Source organism: Chenopodium quinoa, unplaced genomic scaffold, assembly GCF_001683475.1.
Source record: "Chenopodium quinoa cultivar QQ74 unplaced genomic scaffold, ASM168347v1, whole genome shotgun sequence".
In the NCBI taxonomy this organism is placed as follows: Eukaryota; Viridiplantae; Streptophyta; class Magnoliopsida; order Caryophyllales; family Amaranthaceae; genus Chenopodium; species Chenopodium quinoa.
In genome coordinates, this window is record NW_018744421.1 from 377288 (window position 1) to 398801 (window position 21514).

General features: G+C 35.2%; 1 protein-coding gene across 1 annotated transcript; it reads left to right on the plus strand.

Annotated features, from left to right (window-relative positions):
• The first annotated feature begins 16363 nt into the window (after positions 1-16363).
• On the plus strand, positions 16364-17047 carry LOC110696964 (non-specific lipid-transfer protein 2-like). Its single transcript, XM_021874302.1, has one exon. The coding sequence runs from the start codon at positions 16466-16468 to the stop codon at positions 16751-16753; it is 288 nt and encodes a 95-aa protein (XP_021729994.1). The 5' UTR covers positions 16364-16465; the 3' UTR covers positions 16754-17047.
• The last annotated feature ends 4467 nt before the right edge of the window (positions 17048-21514 follow it).

Consider the following 21514-nt stretch of genomic DNA (forward strand, 5'->3'; position numbering starts at 1 on the left):
TGGTATGGTCCTTCCCATATCGGTCCTAGCTTTCCGTCTACTGGGTTTTTGGTGTTTTGAAACACCTTTCTTAACACCCAATCTCCGATCCTGAATACCTTAGCTTTGACGTTCTTGTTGAAGCTTCGTGCGACAATTTGCTGCTGTGCTGCCATCCTTAGGTAGGCTGCCTCTCGTAGTTCTTCAGATGTGTCAAGGTTGGATGACATCTCTATGTTGTTTTGATCACCTGTCATAATATCATACCTTGCGGTTGGGATCCGTACCTCAGATGGAAAGACTGCTTCACACCCATAGACAAGTGAGAATGGTGTTTGCATTGTTGACGTCCTCGGGGTCATCCTATTCGCCGAAAGGACTGACGGGAGTTCTTCTGCCCACTTTCCCTTGGCCTCCTTGAGTCGTTTCTTGAGCGATTGAATGATCGTCTTATTGCTTGACTTAACTTGGCCGTTGGCTTACGGGTACCGGGGTGTTAACGTGCAAAGGTTGATGTTCCACTTGTCACAGAACATTCTGGTCTTATCACTTATGAATTGTGACCCGTTGTCACACATGATTTCTGGGGGATGCCAAACCTGCAGATGATGTTATTCCATATAAATGAAATGACTTCTTTGTCACGTACCTGAGTGAATGAGTCTGCCTCAATCCACTTTAAGAAGTAGTCCGTCAGTGCAAGCATGAATACCTTTTGTCCTGGGGCGACTAGTAGCTTCCCTACTATGTCCATACCCCATTTCATGAAGGGCCACGGGCACAGCGTGGGATTGAGCATCTCAGGTGGCTTGTGTGTTAACCCTGCGAATCTTTGGCAGCTGTCGCACTTTGCTACGTATGTTTCGGCGTCTTTCTTCAAAGTTGGCTAAAAGTAGCCTACTCGCAGGACTTTGTTTGCTAGACAGCGACCTCCAGAATGGTTGCCGCATTCTCCGTCGTGTTGTTCCTACAAGACTTCTTGTTGCTTGTCGTCGACGAGACATCTTTGCCAAAGACCTGTAGATGATATTTTGAACAATACATCCTGCTTAATTGTTTATCTAGAGGCTTTATACCTGACTTCTCTTGGTTCTAGTGGATCGTTTGGTAGAACGTCATCCTTCATGTATTGGATGATTGGCGTCGTCCAATTTGGAGTTGTGTCTATCGCCATTACATCTAGTATCTGGGACATGTCGAATCACAGCTTTTAAAGGTGGACCAGAGGGATGGTATTGAAAGGCGACTTTCTAAGCGTCGAACCTAGGTTGGCCAGGGCGTCAGATTGGGTGTTCTTGTCCCTTGGGACTTGCTTAATTGTGAACGGGTTGAATTTCATGGCTTTCCTCTTGGCGATCTCCAAGTAGGCCGTCATTTTTGAATCTTTGGCTGCAAATTCACCGTTTAGTTGGCTGACGACCAACAATGAATCGCTATAAACATTTAGGCCTGTTGCCTCTAGGTCTGATGCGACAGTCATGCCTACAATTAGTGCTTCGTACTCTGCGTCGTTATTTGTTGCCTGAAGTCGCAGCTGATGGATTGTACGATCATGTCCCCTTGTGGTGATTTTAGCACGACGCCTAACCCGACGCCTCTCTGGTTTGACGAGCCATCGCAGAACAAGGTCCAGATCGCTTCTTTTTGTGCACTGTTTATTTCTTCGAGTTCTTGGGCTGCTAGGGGCTCCAGTTCCGGGCTGAAATCTGCCACAAAATCTGCAAGGATTTGGGACTTGATGGTCGTTCTTGGCTGGTACTTGATGTCGTACCCACTAAGAGCAACGCTCCACTTGCCTAGCCTTCCTTTCAAATCTGGGCTACGCAATACAGACTTAAGAGGAAAATTAGTGCGTACCACCACTAGGTGGGTTTCAAAATAGTGCCGCAATTTTTTAACAGCAGTTGTTAAAGCAAGTACTAATTTTTCAAGGGCGGAATACCTGGTCTCTACATCGAGCAGAGACTTACTGACGTAATATACAGGCAGTTGTTGACTGTCGTCTTCCCTAGCTAAGACCGCGCTAACAGACGTGGTACTGATGATTGCTAAGTATAACTGCAGCGTCTCGTGCTCCTTTGGCTTGGACAGTAAAGGTGGTGATGCTATGGACTTCTTAAGGTCTTGTAGGGCTTCCTCATGCTTTTCCGTCCATATGAATTCTTTGTTTTTCCTCAGGACGTCATAAAAAGGGCGACATTTGTCGAATGATTTGCTTATGAATCGATTGAGCGCTACGACGCGTCCTGTCAGCTTTTGTACCTCTTTGACGTTCCTAGAGGACTGTATGTTGATAATGGCTTTGATCTGGTTGGGACTTGCTTCGATTCCTCTTTGAGTCATGATGTACCCTAAGAATTTTCCTGCAGACACTCCGAAAGAACATTTAGTGGGATTCAGTTTCATACCATATTGTCTTAGGACGTCGAATGATTGCTTGAGGTGACCAATATGATCTTCTGCTCTTTTGGATTTGACCAGCATGTCGTCGATATACACTTCCATTGTGTCCCCTAGTTGCTCTTTGAACATCTTGTTGACGAGCCTTTGATACGTTGCTCCTGCGTTCTTCAGTCCAAACGGCATAACTTTGTAACAATAGATTCCCTTGTCCGTCATGAAGGTTGTCTTCTCTTGGTCGTCTAGATGAATCAGTATCTAGTTGTACCCTGAATATGCGTCCATGAATGTAAGCAGCTCGTGATCGGCGGTTGCGTCGACCATTGCGTCGATGTGTGGCAGAGGAAATGGGTCCTTGGGACATGCTTTGTTCAAGTCTGTGAAGTCTATGCAGACTCTCCACTTCCCGTTCTTCTTGCTGACTACCACGACGTTTGTAACCAGTCAGGGTACTTGACTTCGCTTATCTTCCTTGTTTTGATTAGCTTTTTAACCTCGTCGTTGATCACTTGATTTCGTTCTAGCGCAAACTTACGTCGCTTCTGCTTTGGTTTATGATTGGGGTCGATGTTCAGCTTGTGAGTAATCACGTCGGGACTGATACCTGTCATGTCTTCATGCGACCAAGCAAAGCAGACTTTGTTAGCTTTAAGAAATTCAATAAGTTAGTCCTTATACCTGGGTCGAGCGACGCCCCAATCCAGACAGTCTGCTCTGGTTCATTGGGATCCAGCGCCACTTCATCGATTGCTTGCTCGTCGGGCTCTTCTGACGCTGGTCCTTGCTGTAATTGTTATACCGTCCTTTAGGATGGCTTCAATGTAGAGCTGTAGCACTTTCTAGCTTCCTGCCTTTCTCCCTTGATAACTTGCACACTCCATTTGGTTGGAAATTTAATTACTTGATGGTATGTTGACGGGACGACTTTCATTCTATGGATCCAAGGGCGACCGATGATGGCATTGTAGGCTGACGGGCAATCTACGACGTTGAAATGCATTGAAAGGTTGACGCCCCCAGCAAAGGTTGGCAGCATGATCTCTCCACTTGTATTGTGAGCCTCTCCACTGAAACCTACGAGGACTGTTGACTTTCTGATGTCATCTCTGGTGTCGATTCCCATGTCTTCCAAGGTGCTTTTGAAAAGGACATTGGTTGAGCTTTCTCCGTCGACTAGCACTCTTTTCAGCAGGCAATTGCCAATGGTCAAGGATATCACTAGGGAGTCATGATGCTCTTCTCGATTATCTCCCAAGTCGCAGTTGTCAAAGGCGAGGACCATAGCTTCTAGGGCTTTGTCTTGGTTTGATCTTGCGTCCATGGGGACGGCTTCTTTGAGTTTACCTGTTATTGCTATTTTTGTAGCTGTAGAATAGGTTAGTCCAAAAATATCAGATCCACTAGTAATAACATTGACTACCTTAGTGATCGTTGGTCCTTTTGGCGGCTGTTGGGACTCGCTTTGCTGCTGGGGCGACGCCTCTTTGTTGCTTGACTTTCCTTTTCCCAACAGTTCTTTGAGATGACCTATCTTCAGGAGGAAGGCTACTTCTTTCCTCAGGGCGTTGCAATCTTCGGTTCGATGGCCATGATCAGCATGATAGTCGCACCACTTAGATTTATCCTTACTCTATTCTAGCCTGTCGCTCTTCCTCGGCCATCGAGCGACATTTCCTAGAGAGTGCAGTGCATTCACCACGCCCCCGATGTTGACGCAGAATCCGTATTTAGCAATGTCGGGGTATGTGTCGGCATCTTGCTTCTGGGACCTGTCGACAGAACTTTGGGCGACGTTAGTTTTAAAATTATTCACTGCGTTTACCTGACCTAGCCTGTCATAGGGCCTACGATGCCAGTTTTTCTTGTCGTTAGGCCTCCTAGAAACTCTGTCGTTGCTAGGGAATGGCGACGGATTGATGCCTTTTCGAATGGCGAGGTCGTCCTCTAATCGCATTTGTGCTAGGGTGCAGGTTCTGACTTCCTCAAAGGTCGTGTATTAATATTTGGTCAGCTCTTTGTAGAGTGTCAGTCCTCTCTTGAAAGCTTCGATGGCTGTACGGACGTCGTATCCTTTGATGCCGATCATTTCCTTGTTGTACCTGCTAAAGTAAGACTTGATAGATTCGTCGTTTGTTTGCATGACGCGGTAGAGGTCGCTAGTCTACTTTTCAACTTTGCAATTGTTATTGAACTTACTATAGAACCTGTTACACAAAGTCTGAAAGTTAGCAACAGAACCACGTTTGATGTCACACATCCATTCAAGTGCAGGCCCTGTAAGGATATCTCCGAAAGATTTGTATAGGACTGACTCGAGCAGGTTGCGAGGGATGGAGTACTGCCACATCTGCTGCTTATAATGATTGACATGCTCCAGCGGTCAGGTGCTTCCGTCATAAAGCGACGCTGGAGGAGGGATGTTGAGTCTTCTAGGGACGTGTGCCATTGCAATTTCTTCTACGAACGGTGACGCAGTAAAACCATCCGCTTCCTCAGTAATCGTCGAGACGGGCGCTCCTGGCAGCCTCTTCAACAAGCGAAGCAGCTTGGCGTTCTGAGCCTCGATCTTGCCCAACCTCTGGGCCGTAGGGTCTGGCTCGTCCTCCACTTCTTGGTCGTCGAATTGTTCCTCCTCCTCGTCATCTCTGTCTTCCCCGTCACTATCTAAGCTAGGTTGATCATGGTGGGTATGTCGTCGGTAGGGCGACGGCGACGGGGGATGTTGCTGCGGACAGAGTCCAATTCTTTCCTGAGCGTCTCTGCGGTCTTCTGACTTTCTTCAGCGATCCGGGCGTTCTCCGCCTTTTGCTGCTCGAGCTCCTCTTGCGTCTTGCTGATCCGCTCCATGAGCTGCTCAATTGTCACGTTTTCTTCGCCCAAGGGCGATCTAAGGCTGGGACGTATGGCGGCTAAAGTATTTGAAAAGTAAAAAGTAATAGATAAGATGATTTTGATGACGCAGAAAACCCAAACACGGGAAAAACTGCGGGTGGATGCAAGACCACCGATTTACTATGAAAAAACTGATGATTATAATGGTGATTACTATGATTGCGAGATCGTTAGAGTTTTAATTCTAGAGAACTGTGGATAAGATGATGCCTAAGCGATACAATTAATCAGCTATTTATAAAAGAGCTAATTAGGTCAACTAAGCTGTTCATAGAGCCGTTGGATCCGTCTAACAACCTCCTTAGAATCCGGAGGTTGTTACTAGACCTAGTCTCGGGCTTATCTCTTTGCTGGCGATAAATATCTAAAGGAGAATATCTTTGAATTTGGAAAATAAAACTGCTGAACGAATATCTTTTGGAGACTTAGGCAATCCGCCTTTTAAGGAGAATCTGTTTTGCTCACTGCTTGTCGTCCCTTTGAACGTGCGACTTGTTATGCGTCGAGACGAGCCTGGAAATTACCCATAACAGAACCTAATGGTTTTTTTTTAACCAAAAAGTTTTTAAAAGATTTTTATTTCGCAAAATGGCCCTTTTAAAAGGTTTTTTTTTACAACTTTTTCAAAAAAAAAATTATATATATATAACCCAATTAAAAGGTGACATGTGTCCAATTACCCTTTAAAACAGGGTACCAATTCAATCAACCGGTCAATAAATAAAAAGGATCATTTGGAGAAAATGGGGGTATAAAGATGGAATTATTTCTGTAATACACTAAGGTAGGATTATTTTGAGATGATGTGCCAATTGCCAAAGGTGGGTTATTTTTTTCAATTTTTCCTTTTTTATATGTTTTTTTTAGGAAAAGACAAGTATAATTAAGCAAGTTAACCCTAAAACAATCTTTATTGATTTATAATCAACTAACTGGAGCTTATTTTTGAAAAACAAAAGGAAAAACAAAGAGTATTGATTTATAATTTATTTATTGGTTAATGGTTAACCGGTAACTATACCGTTACGGTTAACCGTTCCTTACGATTATGGTTCGTGTTTTTAAGTAACCGCTCTTACGGTTAAACGATACGGTTAATCTAATATGAACAATTCTAATAACGAGAATAAGAATAAAATTTAGTGGGATAGAGGGAGTATATAAGACAAAGGCAAAATGATGGGTATTAAGCGTGCTTAATGTAAAAGTAGAGGCAAGTAAAAGCAATTCGAAAAAGGAGGCAACAAAGCAAGATAAATCAATGTAAAGAATCACTTTGCACCGAATTAATTATTGCTAAAAGACAAATTCTTCGCAATAATTATCAGCTCTATCTTTGATTTATTGTGACATTTAAACACTCGTACTATGATTTAATGACTCGTGAGGGGTTCTATCATTTATTCGGTGATTTCACTAGTTACCTACTGTATCAGTGTATGTAACAAATTCATTGTGCTTTTTTTAGGGGGCAACAAAAAAGCAAAGAACATTGCGATTTAATCACATTTCACTAGTTACCTAGTATGTAACTTTCTTACATATTTACAACAAAAAATTCTTTCCCATTACTGTTCTTCAATTATTCACGAATATTAAATGGGCAGTTAAAGTTTTCTATTTTAACTTACATATTAATTTATTATGCGTTTTTTAGGGGGCAACAAAGAAGCAAAGCAATATCAATAAAAAAAAAAACAAAAAGAAAAAAAGCAAAGAACATTGCAATTTAAACACATTCATATTAGCAAGTTAGGTTCATTATAATATTGTTATTGCGACGTGTATAGATTTGAATAATTTGAAACCATTTAAAGTAATTAAATCCATATCGGATTGGCAAATAATGAATTTCAAATCTTGAATTTATGCCTTTGTCAAAATAAAATAAAATAAAAAATAAATTAAAAAACAAAAATAAATTAATAGATAAATAATAAAAAAAAAATCTTAGAATTTGTGATCATGAGTTAAATTGAGGTTGATAAATTGATAGATCTCTTCGTTTAAAGAACCTAATATGAATAACTTCTTATACTTAACAAAACAATCATCTTTTTAAGATTGAATTTTAAAGTTAATATGGGTTATTTTTTGACATCTTTAATAAATCGTGAAAGATTTAATTTGACATACACTAGGTAACTAGTGAAATCACCAAATAAATGATGGAACCCCATGGAAATGCTTTTCTCTGTAGGTAATTCATTTTCTACTCCATTAACATCCGTTACCATTTGGGATTAGGTATTGGTTAGGAATTAAATTTTATAAAGAAATTCATAGGTTTGGGTATGAGAATATGAGATGACATTCCTAAAGACAACTTTATTGTTACTTTCCTTGCCAAATGACACGGTTGCATTTATTAAGTATAACACTTATTTGAACACGGCGAGGGTATGAGACAATTTTCTTGTGGAAAAAAAAAACTATGAATGTCATTACTGTTATGTGTGGATGATCATTATGCTCCTTATATCATTCCGTAATATTCTAGTTATAGGGTGTATTCTTACCTAAACATATTTGTGGATGTCCATCTTGTATCACTCTAGAACTTTCTAGAGTTTAGGGTTTATTATTCTCCAAGCAAACTTTATCAATTGTACTATATATATATATATATATATATATATATACCTCCATCATATAAAATATAAGTAGAATACACATTTCAATTCCCTCTCAATCTTTTATATTTCTCCTTATTTTACAACACGTTATCAGATCAGCACCAAAGCTTTAATCAATATGTAAATTTTATTGTTGATTTCTTAGGTTAATGATTGATTCGTTGTATACTGAATGTGCTAAATTATACTCATTATTATCTTGTTGTGTCACATGTTGGGAAGAAATTCGAAGGAGATTAATCTTGATCATGGTTTTGATTTTTTAATAATGAAATCACATGTTTCAAGAATGTCATATCATTCCCAATCCTCATTAATTAATTTGGGATTAGTACAAGGAGCCTCATGGTATTAATAATTTGCAATGTTAATGGTAGTGTCGCTTTATTTAATTACAAAGAACTTCTCGTATTATTTTTTCGGTTGCATTGGTTTGTTTATCTTGAATCATCTTTCTCATCTATCCATAATATAATAGATTAGCCTTAACTGTATTTTATTTTCATTGACGTTTTCATGAGTTACAGGCTAGTAGATGACGTCGACAACATGAAGTTGACGATAAGACTGGTTTTTATAGTGGAAAATGTTTTGATATCAGGAAAGTTCATTCTCAACTATCCTTTTATTGTTAATTTTAAATATTTACATAATACGTTTATATTGTTACCCAAATTTTCGTATTTTTATTATTCCTGGAGTTCAATGAGCAATTTGGGAACAGTTTGATTTGATGCAGATTAAGTAGTTTTATTTTGACTATGAGTTTTGTTTAGTTTGAATCTAAAAGGGTATTTAGAATTATTATTAATGTTAATTTTATGAACATATGGTTTTCATGAACTTGTAGTACATATATTTGCTAGATTTTGGTATTACTTTTCCTATCCGTAAATGAGTTCGATTATTTCTCTATGCTTGATAGCAAATATGAATGGTTTGGTTTAGCAATTATTTACCCATATAATTTGTTTGTGAAATCCTATGTCTAATTCCTTGAATGTTTGTAAATTGTACGAAGTAAGCCTATGGCACATGTGAAACTATTTATAATTTATGTATTGAATTATGTTTTTATATTTCAAATATGATATGGACCATGTGGTTTGACACTAACGTGAACGTGTTAATGTTGATTGCTTATGTGCTTGTTTCTATTTTCTAATTAAGCTTTATCAGGCAATATATTGATTTAATTGATCCGACAATAAAGTTGATTCTATCGATTCAGGTATATTTTTATTAAAGCGTGAAGTAGTAGGTTTTTCATATTGTTTTTACCATTTCATTCTAAAAGGTGTCGATAAATTGACTAATTAGTTTGAATTAAGTTAATTACGAAAGATTAAGTTTATTTATTTGAAGAGGTGAAGTTTTCATATTTGTAAATATATATGTTTATTAATATTATGATCAATTCAGTTTTGTTATATAATAATATACTACGTATGAAATATGAAGTCCTAAATTTAATTTGTGACATACTCATATGTAACTAGTTATAAATTACATTACCAAATAAATACATGACTACTAAATGAGGCAACAATCAATATAAATTTATGGCATACTTTAGAAGTTTAGAGTATATGTTACCTATGAAAGCCTCATAATTTTATGCTATTTACACTTATTACTATCAACTTATACTACGCATTAATCTAAACTTGGTATGTACTACGGTTATGTTACTAATTAAATTTATATTATTATGAATTATTGGAAAGAGGCATATATTGAACCTGGTGTAATACTTGTACATATGGACCTGGAGTTTCATTATGACAATATATTTATGCCCTTAAAATATCTAATTGTTTTGAAAGTATGTTAACTAAATTATTATTATCCTTACAAGTTGATAAAATTATGAAGCATACTATATACATTATATTGATTGATGTGTGATCAAATTCAATTATAATATTATGTACCTACTTGAAGTTAGATTATTGGAATGAATGTAAATTGAATATGATGTGCGGACCTGAAGTTTCTTATATTTATAAAGAGTATTCACACACATAAACTTAAAGTTCCTAGATTGAACATATAAAGGGCTCAAAACCCTTAAGGATAATACAAAGAAATGTGCATGATCTACAAATCTAAAGCATGTTGCTTAGATATCCACTACACACTAACGTGATTTTATAAACACAATGTCATGAAATAATATTATACAAAAGTTATTGAATAGTATTCAAGTTATTGAACTTTGGGTGAGAATTTGAATGATTAAAAAGGTAACAAACATATTTGCATGAAATTATTCTTGATTATAAAGTTCATAAAAATTGCAAACATGATTATATATATCATCTTTTTTGACCTAGAAATAATGTTATGAGTTCAAGTAATTAAACATGACATTGTGAGTAACTTGCATTGCTTGGAAAATATATTTATTATTGGAGGGAATAAATTTCAAGCGTTAATCCCCCAGCTTGAACCCCACTGTGATCATACACTAAAGTACGGTGGCGTCCAAAAGGGAAGAAGATAGAGTAAAAGAGTCGCCAACAAGTTTTTGGAACTTGTAAACCGTTCACAGGGTGAAGGTTACACCCCTTAACAATCCAAGAGATTGTCAACTCCATAAGGTCTAGAACCAAATAAGGGTTCGGGGATGAAGGTACAAATCCAACCTAAAAGAGATTGAACCTGCCCTAATAATAGGCCTCTACTTTATTCTGATTGTATTCATGTGCACTTTCTGACTAACATGCAATCACTAGGATTAACCCTAAACCTGTTTATCTATGTTGGTTGAATATAATGCACAAATAAATCTATTATTGGAGATCACTTGAATTATAATCATAATAAACCTAACAAGATTATTAAGTATCTTATTAAGCATGATTACAAGTACCAATTCCCTTTAAACATGCATGAAAGGTGTGATCAAGCAATAAATAAATAATATCAAGCAACATAATAAATAATCATAAACAATTATTATAATAATTTATAATTATCATCAAAATAATAATAATAATATTCATAATCATCATAAATTATAATCATAATCATGTTCATGTTAATATTAAAGCATAATAAAAATAGCAAGATCCTAAGCATGATACTAACAAGATTAATAACAAATCCTAGCATGTCACTAAGCAATAAAAATCAAATCTTTAACCCTAACATGATACTAACAATCATAAGTATTAGGAAGAACATAAGAAGCATCGTAACAATCATATTTAATATTAAAAATACCCTAGACATGATACTAGGAATATAATAATAACAACTTAAACATGATTTCTACATCATAACATCAATAAATCAATTAAAGTACTTACTTTGATGCCTCGTACCTCTTTATAATAACAAAATACACACGTTAGTAAATTCAAGGAAAATAATAAAATCAAAACAATTAAATTAAATAATTGAAAGAGAGATTTGGGACCAAACCCTCAAAAATTAAACCTTTCACGTCTAGGGCGAAGGCAACTTCGAATATGGCTTGGTGTTTCTAGATCTTGTGAATGCGGAATTTGTATGTAAAAGCAAGTTTTAGAAAAGTGAGAAAAAGAGAGAGGTGGTGGATGATTAAAGAGAATGAGAGAATTAATGATTGCGAATGAAAACTGGTTGTAGGTGAATATAGATGAATGTTGACGAGAACTGGTGAATGAAAACGGAGTTTTTAATACATTATTTATAGAGAAAATCAGCCAAAAAGATAAATATCAAAACAGAGCATTGGCACACCTAAAACAGAGCAGGCGCCAACACTAGCACCAGGCGCCAATGCCAGCGCCAGGCGCCAAGCCTAGCGCCAGGCGCTAGCCCTGTTTTTGACGCGTTTTTGAAAATCAGATAAATTTTGCCGTACAGGAGGATAGAATCGTATCTTTTCCTTAAAAATGTTCTTTGATTTTAATTAAAACTCTGAAAAGTCAATAAAAGTCAATTTATCAATAATAATTGTATTAGGAATAAAAAGAACCTTCTAGAAGAATCTAGAAGACTAAAACCATTCCTAATTGCTTTAGGAATGATAAATCATATTAGGCCCTCCTCTAGATCATTGGGCCGCATATAAGGCTCAAACCGGGCCCAATTTAGTAAATTGGTCATAACTTCCTCAATATTCATCGGAATTGGGCTTATAATATATCGTTGGAAAGGTCTTGTCAAGCCCCATCCAACTACACTACTATTGAACCCATATCATGGACCAACCAAACTGGATTGGCTGTTTTCTTAAAATAAGTTTTCAAAAACAAAGAGAAGAGAAAAGAAATTAAAACTATCCGCAATACTAAACTTTTTACACTTTCACTTCATTCGATTTATGATTCGATGTGAAAGGTACTCATCACCGGGTTTGGTTTTAGGGAGGCACAAATGGATGTCTACAATTATGCCCACACTTATAAGAAATTAATATAATTGGCAAGAGTTACGAGTAAGAACAAGTTTGTAAGAGTAACTTTATTATGTTTGATACATGTATTGTAAAAAGAATTATGCCTTGTGGATGAGATTTAAATGTAATTGGATTCATTTCATGTCCCACGAGCAAGAATTAGGAGGAAACTGTATTAACATTATTTTATCCTTGCACATAAATAATAAAATATATTGATGGTCAGTTTGAAACATACATTAACTCAAATATTAACTATTTACTTAATACAAGTGGCCACATGCATATTATTTAAATAATTTTAAATGATACCATCTTGAAGATGGATATAAATGATTGATCATATACTAATTATAAATGCTCCAATTAAATTATTGTCTCACAAGGACAATATCGGTTACTAATGAACCTAAAGCACGTCTGAAGCGTTGCAGTCCAATAGAGTTAAAATATTAGAACTTTTGGAAAAGGAATGAAGCATCTATTGACAACGATGACAAATTTGAGGAAATGATAGATCTCATTACATTTCTAGAATAAAATAACTTTTAGTAAGATTCATATGTTCCATGATTATGTAAAAGACTCAAGAAGAGTATGAAATATCCAACAAGATTAACATGTACCAAGATTATAGTCAAAACACCAGCAGAGTATATATAAGTAGTTATTAGATAAAATATTAATTAGTTGATTGTCTTGCCAATTGTATAAAGAAACACATGTTGGTGTTCTAATATCACATCACATTCATGGCCATGCATATAGTAAGTTTAATAAAGTGATCACTAGTGTTGAAAACTGACCAGAGTTCAAATTTAGAGAAGTGATTGGATGTGATAATTAAATTAGGCCATCCGAGTTAAATAATAATTACCCGTATTGGAAACCTGAAGTTTCATTTGATAATGTGCTGAAGCTTTCTCAATGTTAAATATATAAAATAAATTGAATGGCAAGACGTAACATTGCGATTGAGTTATATTTGGATTGTGAGTTATAATAATTTGTATTGATGAAAATTTTAAGATTTAATATGTTTTGATTTTTTTTTTATATAAAGGAGTAATGGCTGATAAAGGAGTAATGGCTGACCGAATTTCACCAAAATAAATTATATATTATTGTCAACTATCAAGTGATCAGAAGCTCACCAAATACACTATTTATGTCTTTAAAGATCCAAAAGATCATCACCTACTAGAATTACGAGCAAGTGATTTATGCTTGTATAACAATTCTTTTGATTAGGGCTATTATATGTCAGCACATATGAAATAGGAGAAGAAAGAAAAACGTACAACTGCACAACATATGTCTCCCCATTGACATTGATCTCCAGAAGAGAAAATATTATTTAAAATTTAATAATAAATACACATGAAATATAAAGTTAATGAATAAATGGTTCTTCATTGAAATTGTTCTCCAGAAGAGATAAATTTTGATTGTGATCCTCCAAATGAAATGAATTTTAATGCATTTTATATACTAAGTTGGTATAGAATTAGACGCCCCTATAATAGAGATATTTTACCAACTTAGGGGGAGAAGAAATAGCAAAAGTTGGGAAAATAAAAAAAAAATTAAATAAAAAAGAATATTTATGATCCCTATAATGGTAGTTTGAAAAGTTATATATATGTCAACTTTTGTATACACATTATCAAGATATGTTGCACATTGATGATTTGATAAGTATTTATTTATGACTCATGTTGCATAGCGTTGAAGATACATTTTAGTCATATTAATTATGTGAATACATTGAGATAAAATCTTGCAAATTGTACTTGAATCACTACACCTTAAGTGTAGGTTGTATATAATCGTCCAAAATAAAGATATGTTTAATAGATATGATATTTGGTAAGATAGTGCAGTTAACACTAATAGTGTAATAGTATGTAAATATCATAGTGAATGAAATACCCTAAAAGTGATATAGATTTATGAATTATTATAAAGATGGCCTATGATGTAAGAAAGTTATGATGGTACCAATAAGAAATGTATTCGGATATCATAGTAAAATAGCATGCGAAATGTACGTTAAAGGAATTTTAAAATACTGGTACACAATGGAATTGATGAATAATATGCATATGCATAATAGAGTGGACTAGTGAATAAGGGATGTTAAATATATGTTCATTTTGATATTGACATAATGATAATAATCATAAGTTTATCATGGACCAGAAGTCTAATGAAATATGGATTTTTAAATCCACGTTGTACAACGTCTTGCATTATTTAGAGTCTTATGTATGTTCATATACATGTGTGAGTCATAGGTTAATGGATTATTCATTACGTATATTGAAAGTTGTTAGATGCATTATTACTCATTGTATATTTTGTTTTCTATATCTCATATTGATGCATTAGTTCTATACAATAATTGTGGTATATGTGAATGTTTGTTCAAAATATAAATAGTATGGCGTATTTGTAACTTTGAAGGAAATTACAAATAAACATTTATATTCCAATGGGCATATAATTGTGATGAAATTATTGGAAACTTCGATTTAAGAACTTGTTATGAATCATGTAAGAAGAGTTCTTGATGAACTTATATACAACGTATTTAAATACCCAGCCCTACAAATTTTCGAATATTACAATTATCAACTCTTGAAACTTTTATGTGACTATATCATTGGCATCTCAACCTGAAGTTTAAGTATATAAGAGTTAGTGAGATTTACTATTTGTATTCGCAGAAAAATTATCGTGTAGTTAATTACGAAACTTCTAAAGAAACGGGATACTTATGCGTAAGACTGTTTTCTTATGGTCCAGAAGAACCGTGATCAATGTATATAATTACATATGTTATATTATAATTCATATGAGATTGAAGAATGACATTAATAATGTCAAGTTTTGTCATCAAATGGTTATTAATGAATGTTTGATCAAATAATGATCATCAATTTCTATTATCAACAACTTCCAAAAGAAGTCATAATCGCATAAGTTTAATTTTCAAATCAACTATTAAACAGAGATTTGAAATAATGATATTAGAGATAAACACATGTATGGTGAAATGAAGACACTTCACATGTTCACGTGAAGACTTGAAGAATTGAAGATGCAACTTCATCTTAGGAGATTCGAAGATCAACGTATGATATTTTACTTACTACATATGAAAAGATATCCAAACATATTGGATTCATTGTTGCGGTACTAGAAGATCTCAAGTTATGTATTCATCAGGGGGAGAAAATACGCACTGCACTCTTTTTCCCTTGACCATGGTTTTGTCCCACATTGGGTTTTCCTGGTAAGGTTTTTAATGAGGCAGCATCTCGAGTGTATTACGAAGAATGTTGTACTCTTTTTCCTTCATTAGGTTTTTATCCCACAGGGTTTTCCTAATAAGGTTTTAACGAGGCACTGTCTTCGATAATGGACATCCAAGGGGGACTGTTATGAAATATCGTGTGGATGACCATTATGCTCCTTATATCATTCCGGAATATTCTAGATATAGGGTTTATTCTTATCTAAACATATTTTGATGCCCATCTTGTATCACTCTAGAACTTTTTAGAGTTTAGGGTTTATTATTCTCCAAGCAAACTCTATCAATTGTATTGTATTGTATTCCTCCATCATATAAAATATAAGTAGAATACACATTTCAATTCCCTCGTAATCTTTTATATTTCTCCTTATTTTATAACAATTACGGCCTTTTATATTATTTGGATAACAGGGTAAGAAGTAGTCCGCTACAAGTAGGTGGATTTTGAGGATTACACATACTGGGTAAAATTCGAACTCCTTACACAGTGGTAGAGAATGCCATATTGTGTTATTTGTATGTCATAGCAATCTTGTTCTAAAGTTTGAGTTAAACCTATAAGCATAGTGTATGATTTGGCCAGCTAATTATTGCAAGCACTAGGGTTTATTACCCATAATTACTCTAGGACATGAGCACCCAAAAAAGGTAAATCTAATAAATCCTCTAGTACATAATATGATATCTATTCCACATGTACTTCACAACAATCAAAGCAACAACTTTTTACATCTATAAATAAATGTGAAATCCATATTTCAGAAGTCACCCAACACATACAAACACAACCAAAAAAGCACACAATTAACATTATTTAATAGAAATTCCCTATTCTGCTACTGAAAAATGAAGCCATCCTTTATTAACATGGCTACTTGTGCAGTGCTAGTGCTGGTGTTGGCCAACACGGTTGAGGTAGCCAACGCGGTGAGTTGTAGCCCTACACAGCTTAGCCCTTGCGTGAACGCGATCACTTCAGCAAGCCCACCAACAGCAGTTTGTTGCAGCAAGATCAAAGAGCAAAAACCATGCCTTTGCCAATACATGAAAAATCCTTACCTTAAAAAGTTTGTTAATACTCCTAATGCATGGAAGGTTGCTAGGTCATGTGGTACACCTTTCCCCAAGTGCTAAATTTATTTATATCCTCTTATTTAAGTGTATTATTAGTAGATCATGATCTTGTATTATAGTTGGCTAGAGCTACTTGGCTATTATTAGCTTGTAGCTTATTAAAGGCCTAAATATCATTGGTATTGCTATTTAATTGAGTGAGATGTAGTTTAAATGTGTCCCTTTTGTACTCTACTTGGGTATAGATGAAGGGATATATACAAATTAATATATAATATATACTTCGTATGTGTTATCTTGTTGAGTTACCTTACTATATATATATATATATGTGCTCTCATTTTGTGGTAAGCATTTCCAATATACCAAATGCAAGCTATTCTATTATCAACACTTCAGCATGCTCTAGTTAAACTTGTACTCCCTCCATTTATGAAAGTTACTACGCATATATGTTTTGAACTTTTTTTATGAGACATTCATGGCTTATATAAGAATTTTAAGAAACAGAGTGCTGAGGGTACATTGTAATATTAAAGTAATTTAACGTGCTTGATTCTTTAAATTGCTTTTCTATATATATTTGGTTTACCACAAAAACATGTATATAACGAATATTCTATCAATTCTATATTCTAAATGTCACCTCAAAACATGTAAAATTAGTTGAGATTAGGGGTCTGTTCTCATAGACTGAACTCACCTGAACTGAACTGAACTGAACTGAACTGAGCTGAATTAAATTGAGCTGAAATAAATATTTTATAAGAGGAGGAAATTAGGAGCTGAACTGAATTGAACTAAGCTGAACTGAACTGAAAATAAACATATGAGAACAAGCCCTAAATTAAGTCAATTTCACAACACAAACGTCTGTTATATGGCCAATATGGGGTGTATTGTGTATATACATACTTGGTGTATACAAAACATGAAATAATCTGCTACCCAAAACAATGTACTCTTAAAGATTGTAAGCCGACTCCATATTTAAATGTCATAATACTACATCCGTTAATTTTCATGTTCAACTTTAAAATATTTTATCTCACAAATAATACCCCAAAGTCACACATAAAAATTAACGAAGGTATTTATTTATATTGAAAATTAAGTCACTAATTTAAGTAGAAAATTAAAATGAGAACAATAGAGGTAACATATAAGGAAATTTATGAATGAATATAAATCTAAGCTTTAATCTCATGAAGTCATATATTGCGAGAGCAATAACCAAAGTTAATTAGGAGACCGTCTACTCTCAAGACTAAATGCGAGAACACAAACATAACTTTTTTCTTGCAAGGGGAATTTATGCTAATCTCTATAATTCTCAAATTTGTACTTGGTACATATTCTGTTTAACTTCTACAATCAATAATTAATTATATAGCTTTTAACGGAGTATTCAGTTTCAACATTTTCCAAGAATGTTTGTTACTAGCAAATAGTACATCATTTTTGCTTCTTTGGTTTCGGCTTCTTTGAAATTTCATCTTCATCTCCTGAAGAGCCTTCAAGTGGTTCATCAGGAACATCAGCTGGAGCATTAGTTTTGGTGATGTATTCCTTCAATATGGTCATGCTTTCTTCTTTCATTGAAACCAACTGTTCTGAGAGACGGCCTGTGCTTGCACCGACTGTATGATTCTCAGATCCAAGACGAATTGTGGCTTGGACATATGAAGGTTCCATGAAACTTTTGTTAGAATTTAGATACCTGAATGGCTGAATGAGAAAAAAAAAAAAACAGATAATAGCATTAGAAAAAATGGCTACAGCCACGTACTAAACTGTCAAGCTGAACAAAAATACAGAGTATGAGTTGCTTAAATAAACAGCATATTTCCTCAAAAAAACAAAAATAAACAGCATATTGGGCGAAATTTTTATGGCATGATTCACATTAATACATTGTTTAGGTGCAGAAAAAAGTAACAAATAACTTGAATAACTCCTAAATATTACTCTGTAAATCACAAACACAACAGCCCAGCAATAGCCTTCATAACATTTCTGCTGATCAGATAAAAGTTCATAGAGCTTACAGAGCTGAAACAACCTAAAATACCATTGGAAGTCTATCATCTAGTGTTGTGTGACATGGATAAGATACAAAGGATGTCCGGTCTAACACTATGTTCCTACAGAACCTTTTTTTTTTTTTTTTTTAAACATACGACATGAAGCAACTAAAAACTATTGTTCCCGTCCAACTGGAAAAACCTAAGACACTCCCATGTTAGCTACCCCATGTCTTTAGCTATTATGAAAGCCTACCTCTATGTTGGACAATGAGATCATGGCTAGCTTACCATACTTATGCTGCTTAGCAATAGTCTTCAAGCTTGGGAACAAATGTTGTAATAGCAGCTAAAGCACATATATAAAAAAAAACAGAAACGCCCCAAGTTTGATCTACCAAGCACCAGCTGTATTAAAATCACTGATAAAACTCATCATATTACAATCACAGATGAAGGAATTCACCAACATCAACAGTTACAGCAACATACAATTAAATTAGCAACACTATCAGTCAATTCTAACTACTGTTTGGTGTTATGATCACCAATTATGGCTTATCCATAATAACAACTGGAATACAGTAGGCCTCACAATCCAATTTTATGCACAAAAGTGAAAATCCAGACATCATCATTGTACATATTCTTCTCAATAATCTTTTCATCCTTCCCTCATTCTCAGTCTTAAGCATGCTACATTTTATGATGACCTCACAAGAATGATTATAATATGCCTTGGTGCACTCATTCATATTTACATAGGAAGAAGAAATAAGACAAGGATCAAAGAGTACTTAAAATTTGCTTAGATGTATTTCAAATATAAGTTCAATGTAATAGAAGTGCATTGATACAAAACCAATGTTGTAGATGCTTTGGAACCGCAGTGAGAAATATGTGCCTATCATACATTGCTGAAAGGGGCTGAATCAGAGGTTTTATCCAACAAGACCAATATTCAATATTCCATCTAAGGGGAGGTATCCCAACAGTCTGTTAGATTTTCAACAATTTATAGTTTACATTGGATATTCAGGCAATAATATGTGTGCACATCCAAAAAACTTTTGTTATGATGAATATGGTTTGTAGGCATATGAAGTCATAATTCTCATGAAGGCACAAATTAAAAATGGGATGATAAGGTATTGAATGACAATGACACCCGTACACTTGTTACCATTAACTCTTTCTTCAATTCAAATGTCCTTGATGGCAGGATTAACAGAGGTTCAATAACATTTTTATGTGTTGAAAATTATGTGAATTCAACTCTTCACTTCATCTCAAGTATCCATGTCATATCTATGAAACTCTTAACATGGGTATGGAATTGAGACTCACACTGCATCGAGTGCATTTCAACCCAGATAAGAAATGTTATAAAATAGCCAAAGTCTAACACTTAGAGTTGCACTCTTGTGCAACATGATTAAACAAGTTCAGTAAATAGAGGTTTCAGAAGCATTTGGAAAGTAAGTGAAAGTCTATTGAAAAATCTCCATTCTCATTAGGAAAATTTGATTCTAATAATCCAACCTTTGCTCCATCTTTTTTTATTAATCCGACCTTTTGATTATTCACCAATAATCCAAACTTTACACCCAATTATATTCTATTAGGCCAAGTTGACCTGCTACCTATTGTTAAGGTAATTTTTTTATATTGTTTTCATTTTCAATTTTTTTTTTTAAATAAGGATTTTTAAAAAATACAAAAGTAATTCTTCCCCATCCACCCAATTTCCCTTTCCGTGACCACCCCCACCTTCCTGCCGCCCCTTCCCGTCCGTTTTCCGATTCCGACCACCCACTCAGCCACCTCATAACCTCCCATAAGTCCACCCCTCTCTCTCTCTCACACACTCTTACTCCTTGCAAATCCACCTCATCCTTCTACCATTAAAATCAATTGACAAATACTCCAACAACAACCCAAATTTTTTTTAAAAATGCGAATGCGGGTTTATTAATTTTGAGAAGGCCAGGTGGGGGGTTTCTGGGTTTGGGATCGGGTTGGGGGTTTATCTGGATCATGGAGTGGGATTTTAAATTTTTGGGTTAATTGGGGTTTTCGGGTTGGAAATTCAATAAGAGGGAGCCGAGGGAAGGTGGTCGGAAAATTGATCTACAATTCTATATCTCATAGTTGCTGGGAGTTGTGGTAGTGGCTGCTGGTGTTGTGGGTTGTGTGGCTATGTGAGAGTTGCGGTGCGTGTGTTGGTGCGAGGTAGAGCAGGGAGGTGGTGGAGGTTAAGAGGGCTGCCGGTAAATGGAGGGAAGGGTAGGCTGCGGTGGAGATTAAGAGGGCTACCGAGAAAGTGAAGGGAAGGAGGATGCGTGCTGTCGGAAAAAAGGGCGGGAAAGGTGAGGTTGCCGGAAAAAAGGGAAGGAATGTAGAGGATGGGGGTGCTGGGCCATTGATGAGGGTGAAAGAGAAGGATGGAGGTTGAAGGAAGGGGAAACAATAAAAATATATATATTTTTTATTAATTAAAAATAATTTGAATTTTTTCTGAATTTAATATTTGGACGAATTATAGTGTGACACATGTCAAGATGACTTGCTATTAGAGGTAGGTTAGGGTTTGGCCTAATAGAATAAAATGGGGGGTAAAGCTTGGATTATTAGTGAATAATCAAAAGGTTGGATTAATAAAAAAAAAATAGAGCAAAGGTTGGATTATTAGAATCAAATTTTCCTTCTCATTAAGCATAAATGGATTGTTTAACTTGATTTGTGGCACTATTTAATACTCCCACAATTTCCAACATTTCTACTCACTACCGTTTTT